The 18,298-nt window shown below is 42.9% G+C and overlaps 1 protein-coding gene across 2 annotated transcripts in view; it reads left to right on the plus strand.

Annotated features, from left to right (window-relative positions):
• The first annotated feature begins 3,031 nt into the window (after nucleotides 1-3,031).
• Nucleotides 3,032-18,298, plus strand: part of PSMD2 (proteasome 26S subunit ubiquitin receptor, non-ATPase 2) — a 34,667-nt gene continuing 19,400 nt past the window's right edge. The window contains exons 1-6 of one of the 2 annotated variants that reach the window (XM_089685498.1): nucleotides 3,032-3,200; nucleotides 12,954-13,010; nucleotides 14,861-15,025; nucleotides 16,072-16,193; nucleotides 16,720-16,944; nucleotides 17,173-17,331. In XM_089685498.1, the coding sequence (XP_089541624.1) occupies nucleotides 3,093-3,200; nucleotides 12,954-13,010; nucleotides 14,861-15,025; nucleotides 16,072-16,193; nucleotides 16,720-16,944; nucleotides 17,173-17,331 (836 nt within the window). In that variant the 5' untranslated portion in view covers nucleotides 3,032-3,092. The remainder of the gene's footprint in view (nucleotides 3,201-12,953; nucleotides 13,011-14,860; nucleotides 15,026-16,071; nucleotides 16,194-16,719; nucleotides 16,945-17,172; nucleotides 17,332-18,298) is intronic. The other variant, XM_089685499.1, reaches the window with a different exon arrangement.

Genomic DNA, 18,298 nt, shown 5'->3' on the forward strand with positions numbered 1-18,298 from the left:
AGGTCGGGTGACCCCGATGGGATGGATGGATGGATGGCTGAGCAGGTGCGAAGTCAGACAGGCCGAGTTGGTAACGTAGAGGACGGTAAGGTACAAGGGAGCAGGCAGAGAATCGTCGGGTCACACGCCAGGTCAGCAACAGGAGGTCAAATCTAATGAGGGGCATCCAGGGAGAGAGGTCAGGCAAGCAAGGGTCTGGGCAGGAGAAATCAGCAGGTCAAGAACAATCCGGGTCAATAAACTTACAAGGCACAGGTACAGAATCACAGGAAGCAGGTAAGACCAGAAGGCAACGAAATGACAGCTCAGGGACCTTTAAATATCCCGCCCTGCGCTGCCATTGGTGCCCAGCGGGCGGCCGCGGCTTCTACTGCGCATGCGCGAACTCGAACGCCGCGGCCAGCCCGGACCTAGTGCCCCTGTACAGGGCGGAGCAGTGCGCCTGCGCCGGGACCATCGCGGCAGGGATCGAGGGGATCCCTGACACTCAGAATATACATAAGTGTATGCAGCGCTGTTGGATGAGATTTTTCATCCGCAGTTAAAAAAGAGCATATATGCCGAAGCATGGGGGGGGCTGGAGTGGCCAGTGGGTGGATGGCCCTATGCTTCGGCATATATATTTATTTTGTGGGCCATATTTTAATAAAAAAGTTGTTTTATTGAGTTACTGTTTTATTGTTACTGTTTTATTGTTAACCATTGCTGTATTCTTTGCAGGAATGCCATTCAACTGCAGCACCGTCCTGTTTATTCTGACAGCAATAAGGTCTGCTCTCAGAATATACATGAATAAGTGTGTGCAGTTTTAAAGCATATCATGTTTGGTATATCTTTACTTGTCATATCATCATCTTTTACAGTTTACATTGTGCATTAAAAGTAAAAAAGGTGTATTTTTTTTTCAAAACATTTGAATTTGAAAAAATCGCTGCATGAGTACTATGTGACATAAAAATTTCAGCACCCACCATTTTATTCACTAGGGTGTCTGCTTTAAAAAATATATATAATGTTTGGGGGTTCAAAGTAATTTCCTAGCAAAAAATACTGATTTTTTTCATGTGAACAAAAAGTGTCAGAAAAGGCCCGGTCTTCAGGTGGTTAGAAGAGTGATGTGTGTCATAAACGTCTAATCCTGGGCATAAAATGCCCCCAGGCCCACAAGTTTTTGGAAAAATACTTCTCCCGAGTATGGGGATACCACCTGTGAGAGACTTTTTGGCAGTCTAGCCAAGTACAGGACAGGACCCCAAAATCCAATAAGCACCTTCAAGCTTTTAAAGGACTTTATTTCCTCATTACACTTCCTGACTACCTATGACAGTTTCGGAGGCCCTGAAATGCCAGGATAGCACCAACCGCCCTCAAATGACCCCTTTTTGGAAAGTAGATACCCAAAGGAATTTGATAAGAAGAATTGTGAGTATTTTGCAGATCTCGTTTGTTGCCACAAGTTTTTGGAAAATGAAGGAAACAAAAACATATTTTTCCTTTTCTTTTTTTATATTTCAAAACCATGTGAGAAAAAATTAGACCATGCCACTTTATAAATTCCTTGGGGTGTCTGCTTTCCAAAAAGGGATCATTTGGGGGGCGGGCGCTATCCTGTCATTTCAGGGCCTCCGAAACTGTGATAGGTAGTGAGGAAGTGAAATGAGAAAGTTAAGCACTTTCAGGCTTTCAAAGTAATCATTGGATTTCAGGCTCCTGTATGTGGCTAGGCTCCCAAAACCTCTCACACATGTGGTATCCCCATACTCGGTAGAAGTAGCAGAATGTACTTTGGGGTGTATTTCCACATATACCCATGGCTTGTGTGAGCAATATATCATTTAAGTGACAACTTTGTGTAAAAAAAAAAAATGTTCTTGTCATTTTCCAAAAACTTGTGGGAAAAAAAATAAATCTTCCATGGACTCAATATACCTTTCAGCAGATAGATTAGGGTGTCTACTTTGCAAAAAGGGGTCATTTGGGGGTGTTTGTGCTATCCTGGTATTTTAGCACCTCAAAACATGTGATAAGCAGTCAGAAAGTAAATGCTGTATAAATTCCATTATCTATACCATAGTTTGTAGACGCTATAACTTTCACACAAACCAAGTAATATGCAGTTATTGGGATTTTGTTTTTACCAAAGACGTAGCAAAATACATTTTGGCCTAAATTTATGAAAAAAATTGAGTTTTTTGGATATTTTTTATGACTGAAATGAGAAAATATTGGGTTTTCTTCAACATTTTCGGTCTTTTTTTATTTATAGCGCAAAAAATAAAAGTGCAGCATTGTATATAGCCAATGGCATAAATTGCAGTATCTATACCATAGTTTGTAGACGCTATAACTTTCACACAAAGCAATCAATATACACTTATTGGGATTTTGTTTTACCAAAGACATGTAGCAGAATACATTTTGGCCTAAATTTATGACAAAATTTTAGTTTTTTTGAATATTGTTTCTGACAGAAATTATTTTTTTTGTTTATAGGGCGAAAAATAAAATCCGCAGAGGTGATCAAATACCACCGAAAGAAAGCTCTATTTGTGTGAAAAAAAGGACATAAATTTTGTTTGGGTACAGCATTGCATGACCGTGCAATTACTAGTTGAAATAGCTCAGCGCCAAATAGCAAAAAATGGCCTGGTCAGAAAAGGGGGTAAATCCTCTGGACAAGAAGTTAACCCGGAAGAAAAAGCAGGTGAAGATGGAAACTCCTGTGACATGACACCTTAGAGCACTTAGCACATCAACACCGGAGGGTATGTACTAATAAACAATGCATACTAGCATGTTATGGCCTAATTCCCCTGAACATGCCATCTTTCATGTTATTCTCCACAATTGGTACACTACACACCAATGAGAGCACCAATATGGCTACTGAAAGCCATCACAGAGTAGTAACATGGCGCTCCAGGAAAAGCCTTCTCATGGTCACGTAACCAGGAAGCAACCTTCCCTGAGACAATGCGCACAGTAACGTACACAGGGGTTGTACGTGTACGTATTACGTCTAGCAGCGTGCTGCCGGCGCCTGCGCGGATTGGCCAGCCTGTGTTCGCCTTTACCGGGACTCATTGGCAAACATGGAGGAACAGACTAAGAGTCAGCAGACACCCGCAGCTGGTAAAGGCAAGGAGGCCGGGGGAGAGGCGCGCGACCCGGTGAAGGAGAAGAAAGAGGATCAGGAATTGGTGAGTCTCGGCGAGGAGTGAGGACAGCCATGCTGGGTAGAGAGAGCAGCTACGGGGGGGATAGAGCTGAGTCACTGGGGCCCATACACAGCACAGCCGGGGATACAGGCACCGGACCTGGCACGGAGAATGACATGGCAGAGGCCTGATTGACTGCACCTAGGATGGCTGATGATTGGGCCCCAGCACTAAGTATAGGATGGCTGGGATGTGTGCAGGAGGCAGATGGCTGTCTGATGGTGACCATACACTATACAATCTGATTATAGGGTGACAAGTCCCATCTGATTGTACAGTATTCCTTAGATGTACCATCATCTGTGTTGTGCAAGGGCTTACCTGATTGGATACATACTGAGTGGACTGTTTAGATGTGTCCTCATATTACATTGTACAACTAGATTGTATGGGCAGACTTAGGCTAGGTTAACACCTATTCAGCTTTTCATATGCACATTGCATTTAGAATTCTTGGCGTGTGTTAATGTTGCTAAGTGGAGGCATGTGTTGTTATGCAGGAAACGCACCAAAAATGCATGTACTTGGTTTTTTTTTAATGCGTTTCCATTGAAGTCTGTGGAACCAAAAATGCAATCTGCCGCAGGCAAAAAAGTCCCTGACCCTTTCCTAGAAGACGCACTGGTTGAAACTGCACAGATGTGTACATGATCCATAGGCAATCACATTACATGGACTGTAGTGCGTTACTGCAAAACACCTAAGTGTGAACCTAGACGGAAGGCAAAACTATGAATGAAAAAACAAGATTCCCCCAGCAATGCAAACAGTGTGAATGCAGGGATCCCTCCAGCTGAGAGAGTACATCCAGCGGGAATGGACTAATATGAGACAAAACCTGTTAAAGTGTTACTAAACCCAAAACGATAAAATCAGTCTGTATATGCAGTACAGCATGCTTGTTATACTCACTGTGGAACCTAAGGGTTTAATCCTCTTTATTGTGTAAAAAGGCTGTTTGATCCTGACTTCTCTGATCTTTCCCTTCTTCCAGTGTCCCCCTCTTATCTCTTAATAAGACATATTGCATGGAGTCACTCTGCACATGTTCAGTTTGGTGTGTATTGTTAAAGGGTTTTTTTTTCTTTTCTTGGGAGAGTTCATGTGATCAGCACAGGGCCAATCAGCACTGTCCAGACAGAGGTCAGGGTTCTGCATCCTCCTAGAGCAGCAAAAAAAAAACTCCTACAAGCTTTAACATGTGCTCTGCTGCACACTGATAACGTCACAAGACTGCTTTAACTGCTGATGAGAAAAGTTATTTAGCAGTTGTTATTATACAGTATTTATAAAGCGCCAATAGTTCGCTCAGCGCTGTACATTACAAAGGGGGACAGAACATGTGACAGAACAATACCAATACAATGCAAAACATGAGGGGATCGAGGGCCCTGCTCTTTCAAGCTTACAGTCTAGGAGGGAGGGGATGGTGGCACAGGAGGAGATAGCTGTGGGGGATGGAGTGGTAGGAAGAGTGGAGGAGGTTGGCAAGTTAGCAGGGGGTGGGGTAGGCTTCCCTGAAGAGGTGGGTTTTCAGGGTGCGCCTAAAGGAGAGGAGAGTAGGTGATAATCTGATGGGTTGGGGCAGGGAGTTCCAGAGGATGGGTGACACCCTGGAGAAGTCCTGGAGGCGGGCATGGGAGGAGGAGACCAGGGAACTAGAGAGAAGGAGGTCTTGTGAGGAGCGGAGTGTGCGTGCTGGGTGGTACTTGGATATTAGGTCAGTGATGTAGTTCGGGGCAGTATGGTGGACAGCTTTGTACGTCAGTGATAGGATTTTGAATTTGATCCGTTGCGCAATCAGAAGCCAATGGAGGGATTGGCAGAGGGGGGTGGCGGAAATGGAGCGGTTGGAAAGGTGAATGAGTCTGGCAGCCGTATTCAGGATCGACTGAAGCGGGGATAGCCAGCGGCGAGACAGGCCAGTGAGGAGGGAGTTGCAGTAGTCGAGTCGTGATATGATGAGGGAGTGGATGAGCTGTTTAGTGGTTTCTGGGGTTAGGAATGGGCGTATTTTGGTGATGTTGCGGAGGTGGAGTCTGCACGAGTTTGTTAAAGATTGGACTTGGGGCTGGAAGGATAGGTTGGAGTCCAGAATGACACCAAGTACTCTGGCCTGTGGGGCGGGTTTGATGGTGGCGTTGTTCGATGTGATAGAGAAGTCAATGGGGGGTGGTGTCCGGGCTGGGGGGAAGACAAGAAACTCGGTTTTGGAGAGGTTCAGTTTAAGGAAGTGGAGCGACATCCAGTCAGATGTGTCGCTCAGCAGGTGTGTGATTCGGGCGGAGACCGAGGGGGTGAGGTGGGGGGTTAGCAGTTTATATTTTATTGCATTCTCATGTTCTGTGTACTGTGGGAGACCAGATATAGTGAATGCAGGGTCCTGGGTTTAGTACCACTTTAACCGCTTGCTGTCTGCCCTATAGCAGAATTACTGCTACAGTGCGGCACGGGTGTGCAAACACACACTTACATATATATTACACACAGTATCTCCCAGAAGTGAGTACACCCCTCACATTTTTGTAAACATTTTATTCTGTCTTTTCATGTGACAACACTGAAGAAATGACACTTTGCTACAATGTAAAGTAGTGAGTGTACAGCTTGTATAACAGTGTAAATTTGCTGTCCCCTCAAAATAACTCAACACACAGCCATTAATGACAAAACCTCTGGCAACAAAAGTGAGTACACCCCTAACTAAAAATGTCCAAATTGGGCCCAATTAGCCCTTTTCCCTCCCTGGTGTCATGTGACTCATTAGTGTTTCAAGGTCTCAGGTGTGAATGGGAAGCAGGTGTGTTAATTTTGGTTTTATCGCTCTCACTCTCTCATACTGGCCACTGGATGTTCAGCATGGCACCTCATGGCAAAGAACTCTTTGAGGATCTGAAAAAAAGAATTGTTGCTCTACATAAAGATGGCTTAGGCTATGAGAAGATTGCCAAGACCGTGAAACTGAGCTGCAGCATGGTGGCCAAGACCATACAGTGTTTTAACAGGACAGTTTCCACTCAGAACAGGCCTCGCCGTGGTTGACCAAAGAAGTTGAGTGCACGTGCTCAGCGTCATATCCAGAGGATGTCTTTGGGAAATAGACGTATGAGTGCTGCCAGCATTGCTGCAGAGGTTGAAAGGTTGGGGGGGGGGGTCAGCCTGTCAGTGCTTAGACCGTACGCCGCACACTGCATCAAATTGGTCTGCATGGCTGTCCCAGAAGGAAGCCTCTTCTATAGATGATGCACGAGAAAGCTGCAAACAGTTTGCTGAAGACAAGCAGACTAAGGACATGGATTACTGGAACCATATCCTGTGGTCTGATAAGGCCAAGATAAACTGATTTGGTTCAGATGGTGTCAAGCGTGTGTGGTGGCAACCAGGTGAGGAGTACAAAGACAAGTGTGTCTTGCCTACGGTCAAGCATGGTGGTGGGAGTGTCATGGTCTGGGGCTGCATGAGTGCTGCCAGCACTGGGGAGCTACAGTTCATTGAGGGAACCATGAATGCCAACATGTACTGTGACATACTGAAGCAGCGCATGATCCCCTCCCTTCGGAGACTGGGCAGCAGGGCAGTATTCCAACATGATAACGACCCCAAACACACCTCCAAGATGACCACTGCCTTGCTAAAGAAGCTGAGGGTAAAGGTGATGGACTGGCCAAGCATGTCTCCAGACCTAAACCCTATTGAGCATCTGTGGGGCATCCTCAAACGGAAGGTGGAGGAGCGCAAGGTCTCTAACATCCACCAGCTCCATGATGTCGTCATAGAGGAGTGGAAGAGGACTCCATTGGCAACCTGCGAAACTCTGGTGAACTCCATGCCCAAGAGGGTTACGGCAGTGCCGGAAAATAATGGTGGCCACGCAAAATATTGACACTTTGGGCCCAATTTGGACATTTTCACTTAGAGGTGTACTCACTTTTGTTGCCAGCGGTTTAGTCAGCAATAGTTGTGTGGTGAGTTATTTTGTGTGGACAGCAAATTTACACTGTTATACAAGCTGTACACTCACTACTTTACATTGTAGCAAAGTGTCATTTCTTTAGTGTTGTCACATGAAAAGATAGAATAAAATATTTACAAATATGTGAGGGGTGTACTCACGTCTGGGAGATACTGTATATGTGATTTTGCAGTTCCGGGTAGGGAGCGTCCGCCCTACCCGCGCCACCATTCGCGGCCTTGACTTTCAATCACTGGGTCCCAGCCAGTGATTGCTCACTGGCACCCGGTGATCGCTGAGTAATACCGACGGGAGGAGAGAACTGTATGTAAATAATACAGTTCTCTCCCGTCAGCTCCTGCACACTACTTTGTATAGCAGAGCCTTACAAAGCAGTGTGTTTACAGTGAAGCGCACATAATGTGAAACAGCACACAGTTAACCCTTTGATGGCCCCAGATGTTATATCCTTCCTGCCCAGTAGCATTAGTACGGTATCAGTGCTTTTTATTAGTACTGATCACTGTATTGATGTCACTGGGAATGTCCGTTACCCCCCCAGTGTCAGAATGCCCACTACAGTCCCACTGTAAGTCACTGATTGCCGCCATTACTAGTAAAGAAAATAAATCCAGTGTATATACCGCCATTTGTAAATGCTCTAAGTTTTTTTTTTTTTGTTTTGTTTTTTTAGCAGAGTACACTTTGGTCTAAATTTTTGACGAAATTTGATTTTTAATTTAAATTTTTTTTTTTACTGGACATGTTTCATAGCAAAAAGTAAAAAATATTTTTTTTCTCAAAATTGTCGGTAATTTTTTTTTTAATAGCGTAAAAAATAAAAAACGCACAGGCAATTAAATACCACCGAAAGAAAGTTCTATTCGTGGGGGAAAAGGACATAAATGTAATTTGGGTGCAGCATCGCATGACTGCGCAATTGTCAGTGTCGCGGCGCCGTATCGCGAAAAATTGCCTGGTCAGGTTTTTAACCACTACCAGTCCGGACACTTTTACCCCTTTCCTGACCAGGGCAATTTTCAGCTTTCAGCGCTATCACACACATGATACATGGGGCCAATTACAGCACCCTTTACCATGTGACCAGCTCCAGCCAATCACAGATCGCTATCCTGAGCTGTCAAAACTTAACTCATTTATGACAGTTCATGAATGAGTTAGGTTCATGACAGCAAGCTTTGCATTGCAAGATAAATTATCTTTATTTCTTCTGCAAAGCAAAGTGTAAAAACAAAAAAATAAATAAAATCCCTGATCACCCTCCCACAGTAGTACAGTGTTACTATGGTAACTTTGTACTATTCTGATAAAAGTATTAAAAAAAAAAAATAATAAAAAACTCAAAAAAAATTCTCAGTGTTTTTTTTTTTTTTTTAACTACTTGCTAATTTTGCGGGCAAGCAGCAGCTCTTGGCAAAGCAACGTAATCTTCTGTCACTACCTGTTTTGGGGTGTGAGCTCACTTGTGCGCGCCGCTGACCCCCCCCCCAGCTGTTGTTCCAGGGAGAGAAGAGAGAACACGGCACAGAGTAAAAGCACTAGATTTTACACACGTGTTAGATTAGCACATTTAACCCTTCAATCGCCCCTATTAACCCTTTGATCACCCCGTCACCCAACCAGTGCCATTAGTACACTGTCCGTATATAGAATTTTTCAATTATCACTGCATTCCTTTCACTAGCGACATCAGATAGCGTCAGGGTCAGCTAGCGTTAGATTGCCCACACGCTATCACACTCAAGCTATAGGTTGCTGATTACCTCTATTGCTGGTATAATTCCTCCTTTTGTATAGTGTCGCCAAAAACGCAGTTAGCAGGATCGGCCCCATTTGCTGCCAGCACTAGCCTTTAGCCCCTGCGCTGTTTTTCACGGAAGATTTGTACCAATTGATTGTGGGCCAAGGCAATTTATACACACCACAATACATGGCCGCCCAGCCAAATTCAGCTCTTGCCAGACAATTTCCATGCATGAGCAATATATCATTGAATTGACAACTTTTGTGTAAATAAAAAAAAAAAAAAAAGTCCCAAAAATTTGTGCCAAAAAATAAAATGTTCCATGGACTCAACATACCTCTCTGAAAAATCCTTGGGGTTTCTACTTTCCAAAAAGGGTCATTTGGGGGGTGATTTGTAATGTCCTAGCATTTTAGCACCTCAAGAAATGTGATGGGCTGTCAGAAAGTAAAAGCTACGTAAATACCAATGTATATACCATGATTTGTAGATGCTATAACTTTCACACAAACCAATTATTATATATGTATTGAGATTTTTTTTTTACCAAAGATGTGTAGAAGAATACATTTTGGCCTAAATTTATAACTAACTTTGAGTTGATTGGATACTTTTTATAACCAAAATTTAAAAATATAATTTTTTTTCAAACATTCCGGAATTTTTTTGTTTATAGCGCAAAAAATAAAAACCGCAGAGGTGATCAAATACAACCAAAAGAAAGCTCTATTTGTGTGAAAAAAAGGACATAAATTTCATTTGGGTGCAGCATTGCATGTCCGCGCAATTACCATTTGAAATGGCGCAGTGCCGGGCAGCAAAAAATGGCCTGGTCAGGAAGGGGGGGGGGGGGGGGTAAATCCTCTGGAGGGCAAGTGGTTAAGAAAGGCTGTTGTGCTATCAGAGTTTGAAAATGGAAAGGACTGACTGTAAAAATATATTTACAAACAGGACATTAACCATTTAAACTCTGAAAGGTTTTACCTGAAGGCAGCCTATAGAAGTGGAAACACATGCAGCGCTGGCACACACACAATCGCATGTCAAAGTTTTACTTTGGGAACAGAGCCTCTGTGTTCATATCCATGCACTCACTCCTGCCCACATGTCAGACTTTGACATGTGATTGTGTCCATATGGGCGTTGCATGTGCATCCACTTTTATGGACTGCCTGTACGCAGGTCCATGGTGGATGCATGCAACTGCTATCAGCTCTGCAGAGAGGATGGCATTAATCTGCCACTAAAACTTCATCTATAGGTTTATTATGCAGTTTGTGGATAGAGTATTCATGATAAATTCCACCAGCAAACAGGGACATTCATCTTTCTGGATACAAATGGAGAAACAGAAAAAAGGCGCACCGACCTAGTGCATTATCGTTTAAAATAATTTATTAAAGAAACAAAAATAGGTATCATACTCACAATGGACATAATAACACAGGCATGTCAAACTGAACAAGGTGTATGATCCAAACAACATCTGAGTCCATACGATGGAACCCTGGATGACCAACTGGCTAACGCGTTTCGAGGACACAACCTCTTCCTCAGAGCCAGAGTTGGCTCATACACCTTGTTCAGTTTGACATGCCTGTGTTATTATGTCCATTGTGAATATGATACCTATTTTTGTTTCTTTAATAAATTATTTTAAACGATAATGCACTAGGTCGGTGCGCCCTTTTTCTGTTTCTCCATTTGTATCCAGTGTATTCGGACCACCCCGGTCTGTTGGAGGCAGCAAGCAGTGCATATTCCAGAAAATTCCAGAACATTCCTATTGGGTCTACTGAGTCCTTTCCTAGCGCAGGAGTAAAGTGTTTGTTGTGTTGGACATTCATCTTTCTATTAACAGTTTTGAGATAAGTGCTAGGAATAACATAATAAACAGTTTAATTATTTTACTTGAATATTTTTTTTTTTAAATTGAGCAGTACTATAACAATGCATCATATTCTATATTGCATTATAAGGCTCACACTTTTTTTTTTTTTTTTTTTTTTTTTTTTATTCGAGCATAATGAGAGGTTTTAACTGTACTCATTAGAATGATTTCTCCTATCACCTGCCAGGATGGCACACCTGAGAGATGAGGCTCCTCCCTACAGGAAACACAATCAATTTACGGCTGTTATAAGCCCCCTCCCTTCGCCTTGTCCTACAGTATTGATTGTGTTTCTCCCTACAATGGGACGTTTGTTGTTTTTGTGACCAGAAGACTGGGGAGGGTTGGATGGTACTACTGTGAGGTAGGTATACGGAGGCCAGGAATGGCTAAACTAGCCCGCAGGCTCATTCTAACAGGTTGCCCCCAGTTGGCACCAGCGCTCCGGTCTCAGGGGAGTGTGACTGTCACTGTGTGTTGAAATGCTGCCCTGTTGCTGTCTCTCTCTCTTCCCTCACATGGTTCCAGCACTCAGTGGATTGCAGGAAAGAGGGCGCACTCCAAGCCTCATTCTGGCGTCAGCAGGATCTTCCGGCCATTTGACCGGAAGTGGGCTGGGCCAGGAATATGGCGTGCTCCATAAGAGAACTGAGACGCCAGAGGACGCTGGGGTGTGAGGACAGCAGGCCAGCTCACAGCGGTCTGATGACAGTCCAGGACAGCACACCTGGCATCTGCAGCAGAGACTGGGCCGAACCACCTCATACAGAAGGAGGAAGGGATGCAGCACTGGTGACTGAGGGCAAGTTTAAGTTGGGGCTCGGTGAGTGATTTTCTTGAAGAGGAATGCTAGGAGGGAAGAGGGGGCCCAGATGGACCTTGTTGGGTCAAACTGGGTGGGGACCCCAATCCTTCCCTAGTTAACTATATGTTAACTCGGCAGCCAGAGGGAGATGGGAAGAGAGAGAGTAAGCCACAGGTGTCAAACTCACGGCCCTCCAGCTGTTGCCAAACTACAAGTCCCCTGAGGCATTGAAAGACTGACAGTTACAAGCATGACTCCCAAAGGCTGAGGCATGATGGGACTTGTAGTTTTGCAACAGCTGGAGGGCCGCCAGTTTGACACCCCTGGACTAAGCAATTGGTGTTTCTCATCTCTCTTTCAGAATCCCCAAGTGGAACCCAGGAGGCCCCTGGTAGACCACCTTCTGTACCCGCGGGCTCTAGCTCCTCAAGGAAATATGGTTATTGTGGGGAGAAGCTAGCTATGTCCCCATCCTAAACCATTTTGCTATAGATGCATAAACAAGCTGGCGGGGAAAGAGGCTTCAGGCTTGATGAAAGATTTCCTAACATCTATGCAAGCCGATATAGTAGCCACCATCCAGTCTTTTCAAACCTCAATGGTACAGCTGCAGGGCCCAGGCCCAGAGGAGCTAACCCCTAAGGAAGGGTCGTCATCACAGGAAAGCCTAAATTCCAGAGGGGGCCCCAGTTTATTCCTCCCATCTTCCCAGATGCTTCCTCCAGCCCAAGCCAGGAGGAGGAATAGATTCTTTGAGCTTTCGAGGTTAGATGCTGTGATGTCGCAAGTTACCAAGAGGTCTGATTTCTCCTTCGAGGATTCAGGGTGCATTAAGTAATAGATGGACCTATGGTCTGGATACCTCCTAAGGACAGCATGGGATGCTAACACATCTGTCATGGCCTCAGCTCCGGTAGCAACCTTCATTGCCAGAAATAGACTTTTGGATGGAAAGACTGACCAAACACCTGTTACAGGGGTCCAAGTCAGATGCATGGAAGTGATACTATCTCTGCCAGGCCATTAAAAACAGGCAAAGGACAAAGACTTGCCGGACATGAAAATCAAGAAGCAGAGTGGCTGGCAAGGAGTTCCTGGTCACCACATCGCTGGAGTAGAGGTGAGTTTTGTTCCCCTTAAAACCTTCCTGCTCTAAGCTGATGTTTCCACATAAACTCATAGAAAATTGCTTCATATTTGTGTGTGAATATAAAATGCAATGATTCTTTATTCAATTATTGAAAGCCTTCCGGTTAGTCAGAGTAGGTTATGTCTTCTTATGTTATATGTTGATTCTTGACAAACTTTTGTTTCTTTCACAGTCTGAAGAAGACAAGCAACTACAAGATGAACTTGAAATGCTTGTGGAACGTTTGGGGGTCAGTACTTTAAACAACTTTTTTTTAATTTTTTTTAATTAACGTTTTACTGGCTGACAAAAAAATACACCTAAAAAGTGCACTACCCAAGACACTTCTGTATCTAATCTTAATACATTTTAAACACAGATTGGTTAACAGTGCTTAGCGCATGTATAGACACATGACAAAAAAAAAGGAAGCTTTGCAGCCTACCCTAAAATATATAGGGGTTGGACAGAAAAATGGAGACACCATGATTTGCAGGTGTGAAACACGTTTCACTTTGAAAGCAGTCGTGATGTAACAGTCTTTTGCTTCTGCTGTCTGATGAGACACCTAGCTAACAGGTGGGAAGCCTCCGTTTGTCATTCACTGAGTGTGCTGCTAGTAATACAGAGTCCTGTCAGAGCTTACTGAGCTTCAGAGAGGGCAAATTGTTGGTCCTCTGTGAATGAAGTTGCCTATTTATTTGCCGTTTCGTGAGGTACAGTATCAAAAGTTATGGTGGCATATATAGTTTTCGGGAAAATGTCATCTGATAAGCATAAGCAAGGACAACGTGGTCAACTGACTGAAAGAGACAAAAGGACATTGTGCAGGATTATGACGCGGAATAAGAAAACAACTGCTGCAAAAGTGACTGCAGAGCTCAATCTCAGTCCTATGAAGACTGAAATTGAGCTCTGCAGTCACTTTTGTATCAGTGGTTTTCTTATTCCGGGTCACAAGTCTCCGCAATGTCGTCTTCTTCTTTGGTCAGTTGACTATGGCAACTGCACTTGTGCTTATCAGACAATGTTTTTCTGTAAACTATAAATGCCATTATTACCTTTTTAATACTGTACCTTGCGACACGGCAATTTATGAAGAACAATTATTTGCAAACTTTTATACCAGAAACAAAGAAAAACATGTTTGTTTGTTTTTTTTCCAAAATTTGGGGTCTTTTTTTTGTTAGCAAAAAATAAAAATCCCAGCGGTGATTAAATACCACCAAAAGAAAGCTCTAGTTGTGTGAAGAAAATGATAAAATGTTAGTTTGGGTACAACATTGTATGACCGTGCAATTGTCATTCAAAGTGTGAGCGCGCTGAAACCTGAAAAATGGCCTGGGCAGGAAGGGGTTAAAAGTGCCCGGTATGGAAGTGGTTAAGGTTGTGTTTAAAGGTTAAATTCACCTTTTGGAGCACATTACGTGTTACACCCATATTTAGGTTGCAACATACCAGTACCCTTGCTGCTTACCCCCTTCACCTCTTCCCTGTGACAGTGGGTGGGGTTTCCGCTCCCCTAAATCCGCTGTCACATTCAAAATCGGTGGGGCCCATACAGATAACAGAGGAACAGGGCAGCAAAGAGAAATCGCACTCCGAGCTTTGGATAGAGACAGGTACACAGTACTTTAATTTGTTATTATAAAGTGTATGTGGAATTACTAGTTGGCAGTGTTCTGTACAGGAGCTAATTCATTTGCATTTTGATAGTTCTGTACTTGTCTAAATACAGCACTATAGTAACCAATGAGCTATACTTCTAGCTGCATCTACATTTGAAAATGTCTGCTGTGTTTTAGCTGAGCACAAAAAAAAAAAATTTGACACAGATGCAGATTTTACACGCATAGACTTGCAGATTTTACACATGCATGTGCATAAATGTGTATAAACAGGCATAAATGTGAGTACTTTTTAGTCACGTATTTTGCACAGGATCTTCTAGCTTTGCCAGCAAGAACCTTTCTTTCATGCAGAAAAAAAAAATCTGCCTGTGTGAATGATCCCTAAAGGGATTCAATTATGGAAATAAACCATCCTTTTTCTATTCTTTTTATAAGGATTTTATTTTTTATCTGTGTTGTTCTACTCTAGGAGAAGGACAGCTCCCTTTATAGACCAGCTTTGGAGGAGTTGCGAAGGCAGATCCGATCCTCCACTACCTCCATGACCTCTGTTCCAAAACCTCTGAAATTCTTGCGACCACACTATGGCAAACTTAAGGAAATATATGAGAGTATGACCCCTGGAGAAAATAGGGTAAGTCTGGAAAATCTAATTTGTTTAAATAAGTATTAGGTGAGAGAGAGGTTCAGCATGAAATGAGTAGAATTCTTTCCAAACTGTCTTAAGAAATTGCTTTTGTCCTTTAGGGAACCCCTACATGGCCCAGTTGTCATAAGCAGTGTTTGATTCTGTCGCATTACTTTTAGTTTTGTCCAAGTATGAGTAACCATCAATTTATGGCTGCTGCATAGTAGAGCAGATATTCGGTGTATGTGTCTCTATCCTCTACATGTTGAAAACATTAAACGTCTTGATTTTGCACTCATACCTTTGTTACATATGATGTCTTGCCCATTGGCAGTCTACACTATTTATGTTGTGGTTTTAAAAGCAATATGCAAATCCCTTACATATTGCCTTCATTTCAGATAACTTTATCATGGATGTATTCAGAGTGCAACATGACACTGAATTTTAGTAGTTTAATGGAGAAGTATAGCCAAAGCTATTATGGCTATGCTTCTCATGGGGATCGCAGGCACGCAGATCGTTCTGCGACATCACAGAGCCGGTCCATGCTCTGAGAAGGTCCCAGCCATGTGGTCGGGATCCACCCAGAAGCCTGGATTGGCAGCTGGCTCAGCCTGTCAGCTGCGCCGCTGAGAGAGACTGAGCCAGCCACTCCCTCCTCAGCCTGGCGGCGCTCCAGTGAGTGCTGGAGGGGCAGAGCAGAGAGCCAGTGTCTGACAGTCTTGGCTCTCTACTAAAAGTATAGGGGAGAACTGAGTGATCAGCAGTGTTTGATCACTCAGCTCTTTGCAGGTGAGTATAATTTTTTTTTTTTTTTTTTTTTTTTTTTAAATCCATACTTTTTTTTTTTGAGCTAATGAAACCTTGATCTTTATTTTTGAACCTTTAATCATTAGCTTTCTTAGGACACACAGTGCGGTGACTGGCTTTTTTTCTTCATTGTTATAACTAGAAAACATTTTATGCCGTCCATGTACTATGTAGTCAATTTAGGGGTACTGTATCCGTAACTGGTGACTATTTCACAATTGTATCTTCTGCTTTTACAGCGGTTTGCTGCTGATATCATTTCTGTTCTCGCTATGACTATGAGCGGAGAAAGAGAATGCCTGAAGTACAGACTGTTAGGCTCACAAGAAGAACTGGCCTCGTGGGGGCATGAATATGTCAGGTAAAATGGTGAACCTTGCATTTATATACTCCTTTTTTATATAGTATTACATATACTTTTTAGGTAAATATTTTAATGGTTTATTATTTTAAACAAAATTTCCATAGGCTGTGTTTTTTTTTTCTTCTATTTTTTTAGTGAAACCTGTTCACACCTTTGCGGTAACCAGTGTTAAAACGCACGTATTGCAGCACATTTACAGTGCTATTTGTTTTAAATGGCACCATAATACAAAAACAAAGTGCCCTCACTGCAGTGCATCACAAAGCATGGTAGCGCACCCATCGTGTTGTGGTGCAATGTGTCAGAAGCAAACAGGCGTGTTTAGTGGTTTGGCTTGGGTTGCCTGTGAACAATAAAATCTTTGGTTTGAATTCATTGATAGCTAGTGGAATCAGTTATCATAATTTTTGTTTTGTTCGTTTGTTAAGTTATCAGGATATTTGTGAAAATCAGTGATTATGTATCTGGATTTCTGTCACAATGGGTCTCATTCACTATTACTGACCTGTGTATTCTGTCATAGGCACTTGGCTGGTGAGGTTGCTAAAGAATGGCAAGAAGTGGAGGAATCTGATAAATCTCAGAGAGATACTCTGCTGACTTTGGTGAAGGAGATAGTCCCGTATAATATGGCACACAATGCTGAACATGAAGCTTGCGACCTTCTTATGGAGATAGAGCAAATGGACATGCTGGAAAAATACATTGATGACAATGCCTATGCTAAAGTTTGCCTCTATTTGACCAGGTGAAACTATACAAATGTTTTAGGCTTACTGCAAGCACATAGTGTTTTCTGCAGAGCAGTTCATCATTTCTGTTAAGCACTGATATTTCTAGTGAATGTTTTTGTGGTTTGCTTGGTTTGTGCATGGTATGCCTGACAAATTATGCATTTGATTTTGATCATTCCGTGTTTTTGCTTTAATGCTCTGTTGGAATTGTGGCTAACATGATGCCTTTATCTTTCATGCAGTTGTGTGAGTTATGTCCCAGAGCCAGAGAACTCTGCTCTCTTGCGCTGCGCACTTTCTATCTTCCGCAAGTTTAACCGTTATCCAGAGGCACTGCGTCTTGCTCTAATGCTGAACGACATGGAACTAGTGGAGGACATCTTTACTTCTTGCAAGGATGTGTAGGTTTCTGTTCTACTGTGTATTTACATACTGCTTAAAATTGTGGCCATTTGTAAACTTTTTTTTTTTCCCCTATTCAATTTTATTTTGATTTTCACTTGTGTATTAGGTATTTGTTTTTACAAATCTATAAGATGTATGTAAAACTGATTTTCTGTGCACAGGTATCTACTCATTGAGTGTACAAATAGAAATATGTGTAACAGTACTTTTTTGGTATCCTAATGTTATCTAAACCACAAATGACTTGTTCACCGTAAGTCTGCCATTCTTAGTTGCTTTTGTTGATTGTCAAGTAAGTGGAGCTTGTTTATCCACAGGGCGACCTAGGTAGCGGCCTAGAGGCATGGTGGATGTGCGGGGAGGTCGGTCACAATCTTTGTGCTTTTGCAGTAAACAAAGTGCAAGTGAGCAAAGCTGTGTACCAGCCTATCACTTCACAAAAAAAGCAGTTGTAGGAGGCTGTGTCCAATAGGATAGGCAGTGTCCATGCAGATGAATTTGCCCCTTAAGACCTATTGCAGTCCTTTTCAGTGTCATGGGGTGGGGCAGGCGGAATAAACATGATTGGACTATCTGCACCAGATGCAATACTTTTCAGCAATATGGGTTGGACAGTGAGGCAAGCCTTGGGGCAGGCAGGCCACTGGGTGTAAATGGGTTGCTCAATGATCTAATAATCTGACACTAAGGGGTTGATTTACTAAAACTGGAGAGTGCAAAAGCTGGTGCAGTTCTACATTGAAACCAGCTTCCAGGTTTTTTTTTTGTCAAAGCTTAATTGAACAAGCTGAAGTTAAAAGCTGATTGGCTACCATGCACAGCTGCACTAGATTTTTCACTCTTCGGTTTTAGTAAATCAACCCCGTAGTGTTACTGAGCGTTAGTAATATTAAAGGGAAGTGATAAGGAAGAATGTGTGAGGTTACTTAAACAAGGGAAGTGGAAAAACAAAGATCTGAGTTG

This window comes from Staurois parvus, unplaced genomic scaffold, assembly GCF_062004578.1.
Source record: "Staurois parvus isolate SC_StPar_1 unplaced genomic scaffold, SC_StPar_1.0 ptg000376l, whole genome shotgun sequence".
NCBI lineage: Eukaryota > Metazoa > Chordata > Amphibia > Anura > Ranidae > Staurois > Staurois parvus.